The 19,355-nt window shown below is 39.5% G+C and overlaps 1 protein-coding gene across 7 annotated transcripts; it reads right to left on the reverse strand.

Annotated features, from left to right (window-relative positions):
* Window positions 1-327: 327 nt before the first annotated feature.
* Window positions 328-18,353, reverse strand: LOC145421949 (WD repeat-containing protein 37). 7 transcript variants are annotated; one of them, XM_080292954.1, is made up of 16 exons: window positions 18,193-18,350; window positions 15,134-15,301; window positions 13,877-13,912; window positions 10,325-10,421; window positions 9,918-10,013; window positions 9,728-9,792; window positions 8,618-8,704; window positions 5,937-6,072; window positions 5,592-5,663; window positions 5,329-5,373; window positions 4,933-5,009; window positions 4,614-4,851; window positions 3,490-3,631; window positions 2,414-2,548; window positions 2,044-2,158; window positions 328-1,847 (listed from the first exon to the last, which is right to left on the reverse strand). In XM_080292954.1, exons 2-16 carry the CDS (start codon window positions 15,269-15,271, stop codon window positions 1,716-1,718), a joined length of 1,611 nt encoding a protein of 536 aa, XP_080149080.1. In that variant the 5' UTR covers window positions 15,272-15,301; window positions 18,193-18,350; the 3' UTR covers window positions 328-1,715. The 7 variants fall into 7 exon arrangements, with proteins under 7 accessions (XP_080149080.1, XP_080149079.1, XP_080149082.1 ...); XM_080292953.1 differs by having other exon boundaries at window positions 4,614-4,854; XM_080292956.1 differs by lacking the exon at window positions 13,877-13,912.
* Between the last annotated feature and the right edge of the window lie 1,002 nt (window positions 18,354-19,355).

Here is a 19,355-nt window from a genome sequence, read left to right on the forward strand (position 1 = left end):
GATGACAGCAACGAGCAGTCAGGGGTTATGTACTGAGGATTAATAATAAACCCAACATGGTTTAACTGAAGAGTCTACATTATTTAGCATGCAACGTTAGCTAGTAGCAAGTAGCTAACATTAATATCCATAAACAATAAGTAGCAACTTTTAGAGCTAAAAACTGAAGATTTGCTCAAAACTGCAGTTCCACTACTGTCCACTTGAGGCTGGCTCCAGAAGTGAGTGAATTCACAAAGAGCGCCGTGTTAAAATGCCCAACTTTACCGCATTAAAGAGCCTGTTTATAGCGAAAAACGCTTATAGCCTAGTAGATAGTTTCCTCCCCCATAACAACTCTACACAGGTTTTTTTTTTTTTCCTATATCCATCCATTTGCTTACTGTTAGCTTCAAAATTGGAGGTGTGGCGACTTTATCTGACGGTTATTGCAACACAGGTCACTGTATGGACATCGATACCATGTTGGTGCCTTTTGGATACCAACACGGTGGCTCCGAGCAACCGTCGCTAATACACTCATCTAAAACCAATGAGTGACATCACAGTGGCTACATGCATCTTTTATATACAGTCTATAGTTCAAACAGACAGTTGGTTATGTGGAGTAGTGTAATGTTTTGCTGCAGTACCAGTTACTCTTGTAAAATTGTTAGCTACTTGCTAAAGTTTCATGATAGCTCACCAACAAGCGGCCACTGGATGAACGTCGGCAGGCTCACATCGAGAACTCGCAGGAGTCATTTTACAGCCTGTATTGTAGCTTACTGGTCCTCAGTTACACTCTCATAACTATTGGTTTTCATTTATTATGCGAGTTACAGACAGAGCCAGGAGCCAAACAAAATGTTTGGAAACTTATTTCAGTTTCCAAGAAAAACGAAGAAAAAAAAAAAAGTCAAATATAATAGTGAATGCTGAAAACGAACGCTTTGTTAGATCCCAGTGCAGGACATGAGACTCAAGCGTTCCAGCAGTGAGGGCTTCCACTGCCACGTTGCATCATAACCTAGGAAATGTACGTGACGCAGAAAGTAAACAAGTTTCACAAATAAGTTTTCATTGATGTAACTCTTGCAGTGTATTAAACAGGGAAAACTAATGATATATAATGAGTGGATCCTTTAAAGCAGCAGACCGCTGTCTTTGTCCAGCATGAATCTGCTGTTAGTGGCACAGATTAGATTTAGAGTATTGCATTTTAAATCAGCATCAAGCAGAAACGTCAGCACGTCACAGATCTGATTTAGCATTAACAGAATGAGTTTTTGATCACGGCAAAGAAGAAGCTCGTGTGCTTTTTTCATTAGAGATGCACAGGATTTTTTTTTCTCTTTTCCAGATGTTAAATCACTTCCACGCAAAGACCACAAATGTGTTTTGTATATTTTGGCAGCGGTGATTTAGTGAGCGTGACAGATGGAGTAGACAGCAAGTGCAAGGCCTTTTTCTGCTTTACCCCAAACAAAGGAGGAGAACAGAGCTCAAAGGACATCGAGTACAAATACCGACCCCCCCGTGGGCTCAAAAGACGGCTGCTGGAAACGACAGGAATTTCATCCTGTACATTACAACATGAGACAACTTTTCATCGACACAAAGGTACGAGACAAGTTTTCTCCAGCCGCCTTTTAACCCCACTCAAAGGTTTCAGTGTTTGATATTCCAAACAGACTTTTGGTGGCATTTCCCTGTAAGGTGACAGTAGGAGGAGGTCATTTCTCCTGCAGCAGAGCGGGGATGTTTATGTTCCAGCCGATGGCTTGCCGATCAAAGCCACAGGTGAACAGGTTGCAGGTGGTGTTGTCTTCACACCAAGCGGAGCAGCAGACCATGCGCCGGTGACCCTAAATCATAAAACAGAAGACGCGGCAGCTGTGAGGGTGACATTTTTACTTTGACGTGGATCCTGAGCATCCTTGTTCTTAAGCAGTAAACAGAAAATTTCAAGAGGCTGCACTTTTCATTTTTATTTCTGTGGCTTAAATTCTTAGTGGAGGTTTAGTCTTTGTTTTTTGTTTAAATGGTAAATCTCGCACTCACCTGTCTGTTGCTTCGTGGGAGTCGAGCCAGTCGCACCCCGGACATGTCAAACAGCCGGACCTGCCGATTGTCGTGAGGAAGAGCGATGATTTTCTGGTTCACCGACACGCTGATCCTGAAAGGAGTAAACAGGGAACACAGGGTCAGGCTTTATCTGCAGTATATGGTCTAATCAGAGCCAAATCACATTCATATTTGAAAGAGCAGGGACGCGTATGTTTGTGACATTTAAAACTGAGCCTTTTAAGCTCAATTCTGCTCCCTTATAAATACATTTGTAGATTTTTAGTAGACCTGCGTAGTCATTTTAATGTATTCCTTCCTATAATCGTTACTTTTTAATGACATAAATATAAACAGGTTTACACACCTGTTGACTGCAGAGTCTGTGCGGATGGTTGCTATGGGCGACCTCATGTTCTTCAGGTCCCACACTTTGACGGTTCGATCGTCGCTCCCAGACACCACGTTATCTCCCACTGTGAACACTGCTGACGTCACCGTGCTGCCACAGGACGAGAAAACAAGTCCAGTTTAGACTTCAGAAAACTTTCATTTCATCAGCTTCTTGTTCTGTTTCCTTTTAAAGCCGCTGTAACCGTTTCCATTACCTCCTAATTGCAGTTAGGAGGTAGGAACTGAAAACGTAATGTTTTATAGTGGATTTCTTTCAGATATCTATCATCAGTAAAGATAGTGGGTGAAGGGGCAGTGGTGGTATAAAGCCCTGTGCAAATATTAAATGATTTACTAGTCGTGCTTCACTCTGAAGTTGATAGATGGTCACTGTAAAGAACAAACTCTGATTACATAGATCTATCTTCCACCTAATCTTATATCCATCTGTGCTTTCCTTCACTCCCTTGGTAGTAGCTCCAATAAGCTGCTTTAAAGTTGAGAAGCAAACAGTAATTCCAGCCCCGCCCACTTTGCATTAGCATAACGTCACGTGTAACAGGTCGCTGAATTTTCTTCCACCCTCTCTGGTGACCATGTCAGTGTTAGTCTCTTGCTGTGTGCAAAGCTCATTTCACAGGTTTGTCACCAGCAAAGAAGAGCTTGTGCACAAATATGCCAGCAGCTGAAACCAAGCAGCACCAGCACTCAGGAATGAGAACTGACTATTAGTCCCCATAAAGTCCCTCATTAAAATATCCATCTTTACTGTGGCTTACAGCAACAGAAATGACCGTTAAAAATGGTACTGAAAAAGGTTTTTGTCTTTATAGCCAAACTCTCTATTCCTAATACAACACACACGTTAGGAAACATGTATGAAAGTTTGCATTATTTGAGACATAGCTGTATGCATCTATACACCAATGCAAAATAACTGGGCTTCCACTCCACTGTGGTTAATTGTACTACAGCACTCTAAAGTGCTCTTTATGAACCACCTGCCATTAAGGCAACAGATAGAGATGGATGCATGGGTGTTCGGCTTACTCAGTGTGCCCCTGGAACACGTTGACAGAGTGGATGGACGGGTCTCTGAAGTCCCACAGCCTGAAGGTGGTGTCCCTGGACGAGGTGACTACCAGACGCTGGGTGGGGTGTGTGCAGCAGTGGGTCAGCTCCTGGTCGTGCCCTGAAGAGACAGCAGCACACAGTGAGGAGCATACACACCTCCTTTTTTCCCTTCATGTTTATCTTTCTTTTTAAAAGCTGCCATTCTTACACTGAGGAATGTTTTCCAGTGCAGCTACACTGCACCATCTCCCGTTTAATATCTTAATTTATTCCAATTTCACAGAGAGACCTTCATTCGGCTGAACACCGCCCAGTTCAAAACTGACTGCAGCACCTTTAATGACACACAATCCCTCCCAATTTCCTGGTTTTTGTTCATCAGTCAGACAGATACAAACTCCACTGTCTGACATGACATCAGTAGGCAAGTGTAAGCACGTCCATCACAGAGGCAATCAAAAACGTTAGGAAATATTGAATGTTATACTTTCTTGTCTGAAACTACACAAACGTGGGGCCTGATACTACATTTCTACACGCCTTAGAAACACCACAGGCCTCCTCTCAGGAGCAGAGGAGGCCTGTGGCGATTTAAACCGATTACATTCTCACTGCATTCCTCTTCTGCTTTGACGTAATTGGGAGAAGATTTACGATTCCCTGCTTTTCAAAAATGGCAGATTCCAAGTTGTACAGGTCATCTGTGTTTTAAATACAAACTGAAAGAATTAAGGGCAACACAATTACATCTCTGAGATAATAAACATCTACTTTAGGGAGATGACTAAATACATGCCAATGAAATAAGATCAGCACCATAAAAGGAAGCAGAATTTCATAACTGTAGTGCAGAACAGATGATTTGAAATGTTTAAACAGTTCATTTTCAACTAGAAAGGAGAACCACAGCTTTGCTCTAACTAACCAAATCTGACAATATAACCAAAAACACTTCACAGAAGTTGGGTCAACTCAACTCAACTAATAAAATGTCATCAAGTCAACTTCAGAGAGATTGAAAGGCATATTTTTCTCAGTGTGGGCTCCACATTTTTATAATAAACACAATATTTCATATTTCAATACTTTCGTCTTCCTACCAGTGAGTGAGTGGACCAGCTCTGACGTCTCCACATCGTACAGATTGGCGGCTCGGTCCCAGGAAGCCGTCACAACCTGTTTGCCCCCAACCAGCCAATCAGCAGCGATCACCACACCCTGATGGCTGCGGAGAGTTGTAGTCGCCACACGGATGGAAGGGCAGTCGTTCGGCCCCTCCGCCTCGCCGTCGGCCTCATCTTTGTCTGAGAAGTCCACGTCGTCTTCACAGGGTGTCTGCTGCTGATGTAGGAGGGAGAGGAAGAGGCGTTGACGACAGGAACACTAACAAGTTTTAAAATATTAAGGGGGAAAGCTTACGCTGATATCAGCAACAGGCTGTGGAGTCGGCAGCTGCACCATGTATCTCCAGATGTGAGCTGTCTGATCTCCAGATGCTGTGGAGGAGGCAGAGATAAAGGGGTAAAACAGCTGCTGAGAGTCAAGGAAAAACTAATAAAAAGAAATAATGCTCCATTTGTGTCCATGTTTTACTTTATGGTTAAAACCAGCAGTAAAAAGACAACAGCACTTATTCGTTGACACTTTCAGTCCTTCTGCAGAAGCCTTCTCGTGTCTGGGTTATGGTTTCTCAGATGTATGGAAACAATATTTCACTTCAGTTTTATTTTTCCAGCTGCTGCAATAAGTACACGCAACACAGATTTGGCTGCTTCAGCTTTAACTCTTAGTTATGTTGATACTGTCGATGGTTACCTGTTAGAGCCATCTGTTCAGTGGGGTGGAACTTGATGGAGTTCACTGTGGAGACACAGATATGCACTCTGTCACATGACAAACACCACTGAGGCATAGTATACCAAGTAATGTTTTTCTGACTGCCAGTTTTATGATGGCTGTTTAATCACTGTGCAATAACAATTTTAGCAGGTCACAATGCTGCAGGATCTACTCCTTAAACAGAAGAGATTATCACGTGCTGGTTCAGCAATTCCAGGGTTGGACATTTCTAACTCTACCTGATCCTTGATGACCCATATATTTGAGGAGGCACTTTCCCGTCTCAATGCTCCACAGCATAGCAGAGTGGTCTGTTGGAAAGCACACAGGACAGTCTGAGTTTTTATTTATTAACAATTGTCCATCACGCTTTAGTTTAGGTCTCAGCTTGGAAAGGAAAAAAAAAGATCTTAAACATGTTTAAATATGTTGACATTGTAAACAACAGAAGGAAAGATAAAGACACATGAACCTCTGAGTTTGAAGACAGAAGATGAAGCTAGAGACAAAACCACCGCCACAGAAATGAAGAAAAAATAAGACTGTATGACGTAAATAAAGTACGAGAGCATAAAAGAAAATACCTGCAGACGCTGTCCCGAGCACCACAGGTTGGGTCCTGGTGACACTGAGGTCCCAGATGCCGTCCCTGTGACCCACATACTCTTTGACCAGCTGGCACACCGCTCTGGACGTGGTCGCTTTGAAACTGGACACAATCTGATGGTAACATCAAGCCAATGTTAACACGGACCAGGAAATCCCAGATAATCCCAGACGTGTCCCTAACAGGATTCCTACACACCTCACCTTCTCAAACCCCCCCCCCAACCCAAACATTCCAGGATCCATAATGTCACTAGAGGTGACTGAGGGGTCTTACATAAAAATATGTAAGAAATGTCTTTAAGTCTTTTCCGAATTGGTCAAATCTTTCAACACACCCAGTGTGAGGCCCCAGACAAATGTAAAACTAACAATGGAAATAATAAAAACTAAACAATCAACTGAACTGAAATGTGTAAACTCGCTCTGGAAACTAACTGAAACTAAATTAAAAACTAAATAAATAACTGATAATTCTGTTATTACAAACCAAATCCCTGACCCCACTGTCTCTCCTGACACTTGTCATCTTTCTCTGGGCCCCTCTTTGGCATTTTGGTTTGTTTGTTTTTTATTCTTTAAAGGGGATAAAAGTTTTAAGATGTTACTAAATCTAAAGTTCAATTTGATCACAGATTTTATTGTTAAGCCATCAGTTTCTCGAGCTGTGTAGGAACCCTGGTCTGATGGAGGGAGGGAGGAAGCAGGTCAGCAGGACTGAGGATCACTGAGGAGCTGCTCAGCAGGGTCCTTATAGTATGCCAGTGCTAATTAGCTTTGGTGAACAGCAGTGTTATTCACTGGGTTCAAGAGATTTTACCAAAATATCTTTGTTCCTGTTTCTTTTAAAGCTCCTGAAGTATCAGACTGGCAATCGCACACTCAGACGAGCTTTAAAACAAACTACCAGACAAACCCAGATGAAAGCATTCGCATTATTCATACAGTATCAGTACTGCGGATCACTAAAACTAAAAAAGAGGGAGGAAAAAAGAAAACAAAGCGGCCAAAGTTATGGTTAGACACGAAACCGAGGAGTAGTTTTTGTCATCTGTATCAAGATTTTGTTGAGACGTTTACATTAAAGATGGGGATGATACAAACAGGACTTCTGGTTCGTTTTGGGCACAGACCACTAAATAAGTTCCAACTGAAACAAAGTAGGAGAACATCAAGACAGAAATCAATCATCTGATACACGAATCAAGAGAAACATTAAACAAAATCTGAAGGATTGAAGACAACAAATGATAGTCAAACGGATGACAGGGTGTGAACCAGCGGTTGTGATTGTTAGCAAGCAGAGCAGTACGTTCTCGTGTACAAAAATAAATAAATAATATGAAGCAAGTAATTTCTTATGTCTTCTGTTATAACACTGGGAATGATATTAATCCATAACTTGTGCACCTGTAACATCAACGCACCATGTTACATTTAAAAAAGCAGCAACAGGGACGTTTGGGGAGGTTTAAGGAAATGCGAAGCGCTGCAGAAGAATTATGGAGCAGTGACTCTCTACAGTTTGTAGTGTCAGAGTGCAGGCTGCCACAGCCACAGTGAGATTTTGCTTTTCTTAGTAAAATAATCAGTTAAAAGTGTGAATTATTTATTTAATATATCACTCCACGGTATGAATAACAGCTGGTCTTCTGTTCGGGGTCCCCCACTCGGCTGCTGGTTTCAGGCTGCTCTGCATAAGTATCATTCTGGCCACCAAAGTCCTCAAACTCACAAAGAGAGCAAACATCAACTTTCTGATGAAGGATCATCAGCAGTGATGAGAGCTGGACATGCAGCTACAGCTGAGCAGTTTTCAACAGAAGAGTCCCCATTTTCTATGTATTAGAAAATACTATTTTCTAATACATAGAAAATACTATTTTCTATGTATTAGAAAATAGTATTTTCTAATACATAGAAAATACTATTTTCTATGTATTAGAAAATAGTATTTTCTAATACATAGTATTTTGACTACTCCCACTTGGGGATCTTAAATTAAATAAATAAATAAAACAGCTATGGTAAGGCTTTTGAGTTTTAGAGTCCCATGCCCTAAAAACTGTGATCATACCTCATGTTTTTACCAGGAAAATGAGTCGTTCTGTCTGGGTTGTTACTTTAATTGAGGAAGTTCAAGTAACTCGGGATTCCTACGGCCAAGTTTTAAAACAAATATGAAGATATGTTTGGGTTTTCTGTCATTTTAAGTCACCCAAATATTTAAAGTCACCATTAATACTGACAGTTAAAAAGTAATCCAAGTAAAAACTAAACGTTTTTGTTTAAAAAAGCAAAATCTGTTATAGGCAAAGACTTTTGAGCAGGCCACACACGTGACTCTGCCAGCAATGATCTACAGCAGCCAGGAAATGCTCCTCAAAAAAGCATTTTGAAGCTGGTCCGTGTTAAAGATGCCTCCACAGTGTACCATTATGTGAATGCCGACGGTAGCGGCATAAAACGAAATAAAAAGGTGCAACTGAAAAGGCCCGTAAGGGGGATGATAAAGAGCTGGTTTATCTCACGCAGGTAATGAGAGAAAAGCTCAAAAGCCTACATTTGGATGACCAAGTCTCTTGGGGAGGGAGGTTCGCCCCCCTGGCTGGGCTGTTCATGCATATTGGCACACAAGGGGAAGAAATCAACAAGTTACCCATGAGTCTCCACCCCACAACTCCCAGCTGGTTACGCTGAAGTTGCGGGATCCACCTACTCTGGCATGGCAAGAATTTGAACGCGGCTACAAGCAAAAAAGTGAAAAAAGAAAGCAAAGCAATTCTTTTCTTTAACATTCAAAAGTCATGTGAGCTCACACGGACAAAGCGGAAACAGGCGCTAAATAAACCTCCTCAAATTTTTGTCTTTACTGACTGCAAAACAAGTGACACTGAACATTTTTACTGCGTTGTTTTCTTTATATAATTGAGATGGACAAAATAATATTAAAAATAGACTAAGGGTGCTCTTCATGATGCCAACGAGCTTCGTCTCTCCTCCCATGGCTCAGAAATGATGCATCTATACTGAAGTCTTGTTTTTTTGTTTGTTTGTTTTTTAAATTGAGGTGACGTATACGAGCTGCACCTCTACACGGCACAGTTTACTCTCACTGTGCTTCCTTTGTTGTGCTGTGAGTAAGAATCAACAGATAATAGAACATGGTAAATGTATGATATGAATAATGTGCCATCACACATAATGTGTGATAAACCTGAAATAAAGAAATAATTTTATGGCAAAATGTTGAATCATCACACAAAGTAGTTGTTTATTTTACCACTGACACGCTTACACAGCCACACCGTTTATTACCCTTCAGGTTATAATAATGAAGGTAAATAAACAGCCGAGAACTTATAAGAAGAAGACACTTGTACATAAATTGGAAGGTTTAAAAGGAATATTCAATATAGATTAAAACAAACAGTATTACTACTGCTAATAATAATAATCAGCTATTTTTGTCAGTTCAAGTATTTAATAAGTAACTACCTTTTATCTGAGTTCTGGGGTCATTTATATCAATTATTTTGAGCTCATTTAAGGAAGAGCCACAGTTGGAGGAAATGAGGAAACACGTTAGTATAATGAAAAGCACCCAAAGGCTCACAAAAACTGAACTTCAGATCTTTTGTGAAGGAAGGATTTACAGAAACTCTGTTTAATAAGCAATAATTACAGAAAATTTCCAAAACCTTACAAACTGGTAACTTATAATATCAGATACATAAAACAATTTAATTTACAAACATTTTCGATTTACCTTGCTCGTTGAGGCCTTGTAGGTCGTCTTCAGCTTTTGAGAGAGCTGGCTGGTGCTGTGGCTCGCTGTGAATTTCATACAAAAACAAAAAGAAGTCAGAGAAGTCAAAGGTCAGAGGATTAAAACAATCAAAAAAAAAGATGAGTAATATATCTATGCTACCTATAACATAACTGTACATGAATCTCACCTTTTGTTTTAAGTGCTCCTTTTGCTAAATCCGCCCCTTCAAATGTTTGTCCCTCTGCAGCCAAGCGATCATTCAGTGTTTCAATCTCTCTGCGTACTGAAAGTCAAACATGTCGCGCATTAAAAGACATCTGAATGTGTCGTTTTATTCACCACAGCAGGGTTAGCAAGTTACTCTCCATTGCTGAGTAGCAGCTTTCTGCTTACTTGGCCACAGAAACTGATAAATTCATTTTATTTTGTAGGAATTTATCATTTTTTTCATGCATCTCAATAAAAAAAAAAAGTTAAATGCATTGAATAAAATTAAGAAATGCAAACTGCTTTCGTTTTTGTGTTGGGTCTCTTGCTGCACAGTGAATTATTACAAAAGCTAGAGCAATCACTTCTGCTTTCATGGGAACTTACATTCGAGGTTTTCTATGTAGAGGTTTTCAAACTCCCTCTCGATCTGACTGAACAGGTCCAGCAGATTGCTCCTCAGAGACAGAGGCAGCTTGGAGTCCTGGAGAGGGTGGAAAAAAGGAGAGCATTAAAAAAACGTGGAAATATGAGGGATTATCCAAAGAAGCTGTTCTGGTCACTTGGCCACCTTACTGACGTGCCTCTGCCCACTTATTTTGAAGGATTAACTAAATTATATCTAACTTAATTTCACTGACTAGGGCAAACAAACTGCTTCCTCTGGATGTTTTCAGTGGGAGGAAGATTTCATTACCCTGAATAGAATCGACTTTGTGCCATTTTCTAACCTGGATCATTGAGCATGCATCAGGACTGACTGTGAAACATGACAAAAAATGCTTCAGACATTTGCTGGCGCTGCCCAAAAATAAGGCATTATAAAGACGTTTTCCCTAGGAAGGTAAACTTCTACCATCCTGTTGCAGAGTTCTCCCATAGATTTCAATCCATTCTCTGAGCACGAAAACAACATTACAGAGTGAGAAAGCCTGCAGAACAAGCAGGCTATATATCTGGTACCAACAGCACAAATTTACTGCAACAAAGCACAGGAACAGCCTCTTATCACACCATAAACCTGGAGGAAGGAAATAATCGTGAACTCAGGTTCGGGCAGGAAAGAAGGAAAGAATTAGTAAAATCATCCATAAAAGTGAAAGAAACAGTGAGATGGTTACAGAGCACTGGGGAGGTCTTGGTGCCTTACAGGTCTGAATGTGTTTTTATAGGGCAAACAAACAGGCTTTGACAAATGTATACCATTCTGCAAGACTACTGCTGCTATAAAAGGAAACTCTAGACAGAATTTCTCTTTATCCCATTTTACAATGTGCTTTAAACTTCCTTAAATAATCTATAATGTGTTGTAATGGACTGATATAGAAATAAAAATAAATACACAATATCTGACTTTTTTTAAAGAATGTCATGGGTTAAACTGATATTTAGACGATTTTAAAAAATGTCCATCAATGGGACATTTTAGGTTAAGAGTCATTTGATAACTGTAGCTTTCAAGTTTCTTTAAATTACATGAAAAGCACAAAAGATTTAACAGAAAAAACCCAAAAGACACAAAAAGAAAAAAAGAAAGAAAAAAGGTAAGCGTGCACAAATTCAGACATTTTTTAGAGGTTATTCCCAAAGGCAACATAATGTGATGGGAAAGTCTGCACAGTAACTGCCTCTGATTAAAAAATAAATAAATAAATCCATCCTCCCTCTTCACCCCTTATCCAGCTCAGAGGTCAGGTCACCAAGCAAGACCAACACAGAGGCAGACAACTGTTCATGCTTTAGAAGTTCTAATAAACTAAACTCGACAATAAGTAAAAAACAAATACCCAAGGACAAAAACTATGATGAAATATATGACACCTGAGGGTGTGCTCACGTCAGGCATTCCACACTGCGCCTGAGCATGCCTGCAAAAACAGCATAGTTGGACACATGTAGCATGACTGGTGATGAACTCTACCCTAACGACAGCCAGCACATGTACAGAGAGGGCAAAAGTCATCACCTCCAAAGATGATGACCACAAAAATGTATAAAAAGATTAACCTTGTCATAGTCTGTAGGAGCACTTTACAAGAGAAGAGTATGTGAGAGGAGAGGGTACATCCTCAAACAACTGTTAAAAAAGTCAATCTTTTAAAACTACTTCTGCTTAAAATATCCATGTCAAGTTTTAATTATATTTTCATTGTTTTAACCCTTTAAATCCCAGTTTTATTACATGAGCGCCCTGTTTTTTTAGCCCCAAAAAACAAAAAAACTAAATATTTTCCAAAAAAAACATTTGAAGTAATATTTGTTTGTTATTATAATTAGGCCTTTAGATGGACTAAAGATTGGCACCAACAGTCATTTCGATCGCCTTTTATTTTTTTTCCAGGAGCGCATTTCATAAAATGCACACTATCGACCACGCCCAAAAAGTGCTATAAAAAATTTATATATTAATATTTTATTCCACTTTAAATTAGCCAATCTTTTAGACCTACTTCTCCTTGAAATATTCATGTCAAGTTTTAAAATAATAAAAAACAAACAAACATAAAAAGCACTGACAAAATGTCCAGTGCTTTAAAAATCAAGTGTTATAAGTCAGATTTGAATCCACCTGAGAAGGCTTTTTCACAGCGAGTAAACAGTTTTGTGTCGCTTTCCGTCTGTAGTTGAGTCAGCAGCTTCGACACAAGCACGGAGTGGAAGAGATCTCCAAGCTTTGGCCAGTCACGATGAAACGGGTCAGTGTGTGGAGCTCTCTTCGTTGTGTACTCTGCACAAAGCATGCCTTCTTTCTTTGACTGCCTTTGTGCTCGCAGCTACTTACATAGAAATCGGTCATGGGTCAGCATTCAAAGGCTAAAGGGTTTGTGCTACATTTGAGATAATGACGTGAAAAAAAAAAAAAGAGGGCTGACTACGACACAATGCTGCATGATGATACATGTACTGCTGCGTGAAGCCACAAGTCTACAGACTAGAGCACACTGAGGTATGAGATCTCAAAGTCCAAAACGACTGAAAATCTTTGCCTAAAATGAATCAAATGAGGGCAAAATGCAAAACAATCTTATGTTTTTAATTAGTCTTATGCTCAAAAGACAAATTCCTTTATATTAATCCTTATTACCGGTGTGGAGAACATTTTACGCACATGTGAGAAGTCAGAATATGTTAACATATATGAGCCTTGATCCCACAGGATTCAACATAACCAGCGGGTCCAATGTTGGGTAAATACACTGGCCAGGTGCTGGAGAGTGACATGTTTCCAACAGACAAGTTCAGCCAGGAACCGACTGAAATGAAACATAACTAATGACTATTATTTTTCTGTTTTCACATGAGTAAACAGATGTTCAAATAAAAGCTTTACATTTGGTGAATTTCCTGTAACCTTTGTTGCAAGTTGACAGCGATACCTACAAATGCAGGGAGAGTCTAAAGAGGCATGATACAGATTTTGAATACAACCAAAATCCACTGATACATTAGGCTATTTCCTTACAGACTCAGGATTAGTATATAAAGAAGGTGATGTAAGATTCAAACACCTGCTGATTCTTCACATCAGTAGAAACATATGCAAGATTGAAGTCACATCCTTCATGTGCATCATTATTTACATAGAGCAGCACTATTGTGATTTGCATAAGAACAACTTTTCCACCTCAAGTTCACAGAGCTGAAAACATCCCATCTTCTCTCAAAGACATACTAAACAGGTCACAAACACTGATTTATTTGTAACTACAAAATGTAGATATTATTTAAATAAACACAAAAGAAAACATCCTGTAATCTAGAAATAGTCACATTTTTTAAGGAGACTAGAAGTGCAGCAACGACCACACCTCACCTCCACCTATTACTAATCAAGCCTAAACTACACCAAACGTATACAACTAATGCTAAAGCTCTACAAACTATGAGGGAAGTTACACTATTATCTGAAACACAGAGGGCGAAACACCTGAAACTTACCTCCATTCTCATGAAGGATTCCAGATTATCAGAGGACTGAGACCAAAAGGGACCAGAGTGAGAAAACAAAAAGTCATGAGGAAGGGATTACACCACGTCTGGTTAGAAACAGGCGCTTTCAGCAGGTTTAAATCTGCAACAGATTTAAACCTCTTTTCACTGCATGATCACAAGTTCAGCTTCCACATTCAGGGAGTTTTAGATTTGCAATTTAAGAAATTTGCACCATTTTTTCTTCTTAAGGTTATGAACCTTTCTTGCAGCAGGAAAAGCACGGATGCTGCTGACAACATTATCAATGTTACCGCTACGCTCAGGTGTCTCAGTAAACTAGAGCTGCTGAATGGTGGTAAAGTGATAAAGACCTCCATCTGTGCTTTTCCTACTGTGACATGTGAAAAGGACCAACATACAAACGCAAAAATAAAACAATAAATTACCTTAAATCAAGAAACAAACGCACATTGATTTTGATCCGAACAAACGATCCTGATATTTTTATTTTTATCTGAAGGTGCTGGACAGTATGTTAAAGCCAAATGCTAAAATGCCTCCCTGGCAAATAAATGACATGCACTGATCCTTTAAGAAACTGCAATAAAAAGGTGCTTCAGTGATTTTTGTAAGTGGCTAGATTACAGGTAAACCAGGCAGGTGAGACAAGCCAGTGAACTGTGTTTCAGTTCAACAGGCTTTAACTCTCCCTCCTCTACATGTGCACCTCTAACTGAAGCCAAGTCTTAATTCAGAAGCTCCTAATCCTTTCCCTCTCCCTTTTTTTCTTGATTTACTCTCGATTCAGATAATTACCTCCAGGTAAGCTGTGTTTACCCTGCATCCTACGAGTATTTCAGCTCCTTATTGGCAGGCCACAGAGAAAGCGAGCAGGGTTTTTAACACCTGAGAAACAGGAACAAACACCACTGAGCTGAACGATCCACCCGAGCGAAGTTCAAATGGCTCAGCCTGTTCTAAATCCATCTGTTTATCCACTAAATGAAAACAATCTTACAGCACTCATCCAGTAATTGTGGCAAGCCAGCAACAATATAAACCATCATGTGTCCTCTAAACGGTTGTATTAAAAGCTAATTGGCTTAGGCTTACAACCAAAGTGCTTACGGGTGCTCACAGAAACAGCAGGACAGCAGCAGGCTAATACTGAAAGACAGCAGAGGAGTGCAGTTTCCAGAGGAGTAGCTGGAAATACAAGGCAGTTTTCATCCGTTCTCAGGGTACAATTTAAGGAATCATCACCTGTCCCTCCAGCATGTCTCTCTGCAGGCCGGAGCGGTCCTGCTCGGTGCTGTTGGTCCTGCGGATGGACAGGCTGTGGGACTTCCTCTTCTGCTTGGCCTGGCGGGCAGCAGCGCTACTCCCGCTCTCCACTGGCATCCCTCCGTTCAAACTTGATGCAACCACAGACTGAAAGTATAAAATCACAAAAGAGAGGCTGACCAAAGGGCGAAGAGAACAGATCCAGTCTTCTTCACTCACTGCAAAGCATCAAGACGAAATCCTAACCACTGCCAAGTACTGCACTTGGCAGTGGTTTTATTTGGCAGCTTCCACGTGTGAATGTGTGAAATGACAAAGTGAATGAGTGTGAAACAGAGTGTTGCTCAGCGAGCACGCTTAATAAATCCCACTGGGATAGAAACTGAGAAGCTAACAACCACATCACAACCTTTTCTTTCAGCTCCAGAAACTGAAAACTGTCTGTGTTCAATATTTTGTTAGAAGAAGCTGAAATGTTCCAGTGAGAGACGAGCAATATTTGGAAGAAAAAAAAAAGATTATGGTTTCACAACAGCCAAAAGCTCATTCAATAATTAGACATGTAGATTTTCTACATTCACTAATAGAAATGTTCTCACTTTATGCAAAAAACGGCTGCACATGCAATATATGAAAAAAAACAAAAACCTCTGAAATATTCAGTCTTTTTAACTTCATTCTGGAAACAAATAATACATTTGTAAAATGGATGAAGCAACAGGCAGAGAGGTTTTTGGAGAAACAAAATAATTGTTTCCAGATTACAAAGATATATTACTGTAATAAAATCATGTCTCAGGTAACATTAACCCTTTGGTTATTTATTACAACATTAATCTTCATGACAAAATACAGAGAAAATTACATTGGATTGGACCTTTTGGCAGGCCTGCTCTGGCCCGGATTGTTCAAACCAATCTGCATAGTGCCACACCCACTTTTCTCTACCCAAGGAAACCAGTTTACCTGTAAGCTTACCAGAAAGGAAGCAGTTAAAGTTTTATTTTAAAAAAGAAAACAGAAGGTCTACAATATTAAATCTAAAAAAGCATCAGAATTTCCAACAGAGGAAACTGAAATAACAGCACCAGAGAAGGACGCCAGAGACGGCAGAACACTCAAAAGTGTTTTCTCTGGAGTGACAACAGTTTAAATGTTTTAAATAGGGTTACTTATGGCTCTGAGATGCAATTACATGAAATCTGCAAGTAAAAAAAAGAAAGAAAGAAAAAGAAAAGGTCTCATGTCAAATTTAGTGTAATAAATAGAAGAATGGACAAAAGAGGAAAAGAAGGACGAGGAGTTGTTGATCTGTGAGCCCAGGCCTCAGGTACAAACCTCTGAAGTACATAAAGTTGAGTCAAAATGTCAAACATTTTAATTTGCATTATAAGAGAACTTCAGTAAAGTTAATTTTATACCTACTCCAAGCATAATTATCTGTGGCTACAATAAAGTACTTAACGAAAGAAAACAGAGTCACTGATGAACTGCAAAGTCCTTAACCCAACACTGGATTAATTATGATCCTGTCATTTGAGCAATTTTAACCCAATATTAATTTTTCTTTTAATATCACCGTTAATGCCAATACCAGTTTATCATGGCACAAGTGGCCAGAAAATCAGTGTTTTTAGATGATTTTATACTTGGGCATTTTTTTAAAAACACATATTTTACCCAAGGAACATAACTTTATGGAGTTGACATCCACCCACCCATGTCTCCTTATGAGGGTGGGCCAGGTCAGTCATTTTAAGGGCTGTAACTAAAATGAATGCAACATTTTTCATGACTTCATTAAATGTTCTAAAGATACAGGAGAGAGAAGAAGAAAAAAAATCAGGTGGGCAGCACTCACTGACTCGTTCTTGTCATTTCATAAATCAGTGAGAGAGAGCAGAATATTTTCCTCTTTGAAGTGTTCAGGTTGGCGTTTAACTTGTTTATCATGAATCATAACTACAAAACAAAATCCCACACCATGATAGAAGCGGATGATCAACATCCTGCCCACTCCTACATGTTATGCAGCTGAATAATTTCTAAGATGTTAAAAGAAAGCCTGCTGATCATACATTCATCAGGACCCATCACTTGAGATGTATGTATTTTAAAATAATCTAAATATTACGAATGACAAGTTACTTACCCCATCTGACTTACACAAAAAGCCTATGTGTGTGTTTTGCTCCAGGAACATTTCTGAGGTTTGAGTAATGTTTACACTTCACTGCTTACTGCCAGAAACAGATTATCAGAAGTCGGCTGAGGTGATAAGAACGCCAGGTTGCGTTGGATGACTTTACCCTTTCTACCGAGAAAAGAGGTCTGGCCCCTGTGTGCCAACCAACAGTCATCGTCGACCTCTTAATTTTATTTTTTTTCGGTTTTAAGTTTTGTTGGATTTAAGAACCAAAACTACTCAGTTATATTTAACCAACAAAACAGTTGGATTAGGTTCAGGAAAGGACAGTAATTTAGGTTCAACTACACAGAGAAACACGAAAGGAAGATTAATTTTTGGATGTTCAAATCAGTCTTCACACACATCTGAGCCTGGTGTGTGTTACATTTGTCCTTGAGTTGACACAAAGGTGTCTGGATACTAAAACATGCAAATAAGATGCGTTTTTAAATCACCAGTCAGGCTGAAACTATCACAGACATCAGAGAGTCGTCTATCCGTTACTGCCCGTTTCTGAGGAATAAAACCAGCCTTGTTTAGCTGTCTGGTGCCTAGTTCCTCCTGCTGACTGTCACTGGTGTAAGCGCAAAGAAAACAGCGCTAAGGTCACATTATCTTGCATTACATTTGGATAAAATGTTTTTTATTTAAAAAAAATAGCATTTAAGGTTTTAAAAAGAACGAAAATACCTGGGGGAAAAAGTGGACCTTAACATTAGCAGTTCTAGACAATTTAAAGCGGCGATGCCCAGCTTAGCCAAGCTAACGTTTCCCCGATTAGCTGGTGCTGCCAGGCATGCTAACGGGCTAACGGTGAAAATAACCTGCTCAAACATGGAGGCCAACTCACCAGAAAGTCTACAAATACTCGTTTTTATTTCGGGAGTGGATGGGAACTGATGTCGTCGCTAACATTTTCTTCAAGGTCTGAGAATGCTGCGCAGGTTTTGTCCAAAATCCGCGTTGACAGCAGACGGGTACCGTTACGCGAGAAAAGATAACGAAGCCAATTCCGGTCCGAGGTTTTTTCGCAATAAAAGCCTACGCCGGTCACAGCAAAACTCCATCCAGACTTTGTTAGTTTCTTGTTTTCTTGATTGTCGCCACATAAAAACAAACTAGTCTAAATTTATGGAGCTTTTACAAATAAATTACATGTTTTTGTAAATTTGGCTTCATGAAAATTAAATTAGGGAATGAAGCCATTTCAGAGATATAATAAAAGCACTAAAAGCGGTTTTAATCATGCTGGTGTAAATGCTTTCTAATAATGGACATAATGAACAGGGTCTAGGAAAAGGTCCAAGCTCTAAAACCAGGTCTTAAAAATCCCAGAAAACACACATCCGTAAAATGACAAAAAAACAAACAAACAAACAAAAACGTGACAGTAATCGACCCCAAATAGACATAATGGTGGTAAAAAGAGATGACAAATAATCACAGCATAGCACAAAGACATGAACAGCTATCACAAGGAGACACAAAACGACCCCAGAGAGAGAATGGGGTAAAAAGAGATGCAAAATGAGCTAAAACTGTAAAATAAAAAAAATCTAAATGTAACACAAAACAGTATCAAAAAACAACTGTAGGAAAAGATGCAAAAAGGTCATACAAAAAGGATCAAAGAGAGAAAAACAACCGAAATGAGACAGTTACTACCAAAATGTGAACCATCACAACAAAAAGAGTTGAAAATTAACCATGAAATTAAACTAAAAAAAAGAAAAGAAAAAGAGATGATTGGTAGGACTGTCCATGTTTGTTATGAAAAAAATGAAACATTCAACTAAAAGGGTTTGAAAAACATGTTGGTGCATATTTAACACAAGCAAGAAAATGTGTTATTAAAATGTGAAAGTAAGTTTGGACATGACGTTTCAGTGCAACAAAACTGCACGTTTGGTGCTGCAAAATTGGCACAACTGTTGCACAACTGAGACAATTATCACCAGTATTTTCAAATCAGGAATATAAAAACACAATAAGGTTGTGTCACCACCTTGTCTC

This window comes from Astatotilapia calliptera, chromosome 18 (genome assembly GCF_964374335.1).
Source record: "Astatotilapia calliptera chromosome 18, fAstCal68.1, whole genome shotgun sequence".
In the NCBI taxonomy this organism is placed as follows: domain Eukaryota; kingdom Metazoa; phylum Chordata; class Actinopteri; order Cichliformes; family Cichlidae; genus Astatotilapia; species Astatotilapia calliptera.

Bases quoted from the DNA above. Each gene is read 5' to 3' on its own strand.
- LOC145421949 (XM_080292953.1), bottom strand. From the start codon at position 15,271: ATGCCAGTGGAGAGCGGGAGTAGCGCTGCTGCCCGCCAGGCCAAGCAG. The intron at 8,705-9,727 runs GTAAATCGAAAA...TTTTGCTTGTAG, and splicing joins ACAAGGCCTCAACGAGCAAG to CCGCGTTCAAATTCTTGCCA. The intron at 2,159-2,413 runs GTGTGTAAACCT...TACTCCTTTCAG, and splicing joins ACAGACTCTGCAGTCAACAG to GATCAGCGTGTCGGTGAACC.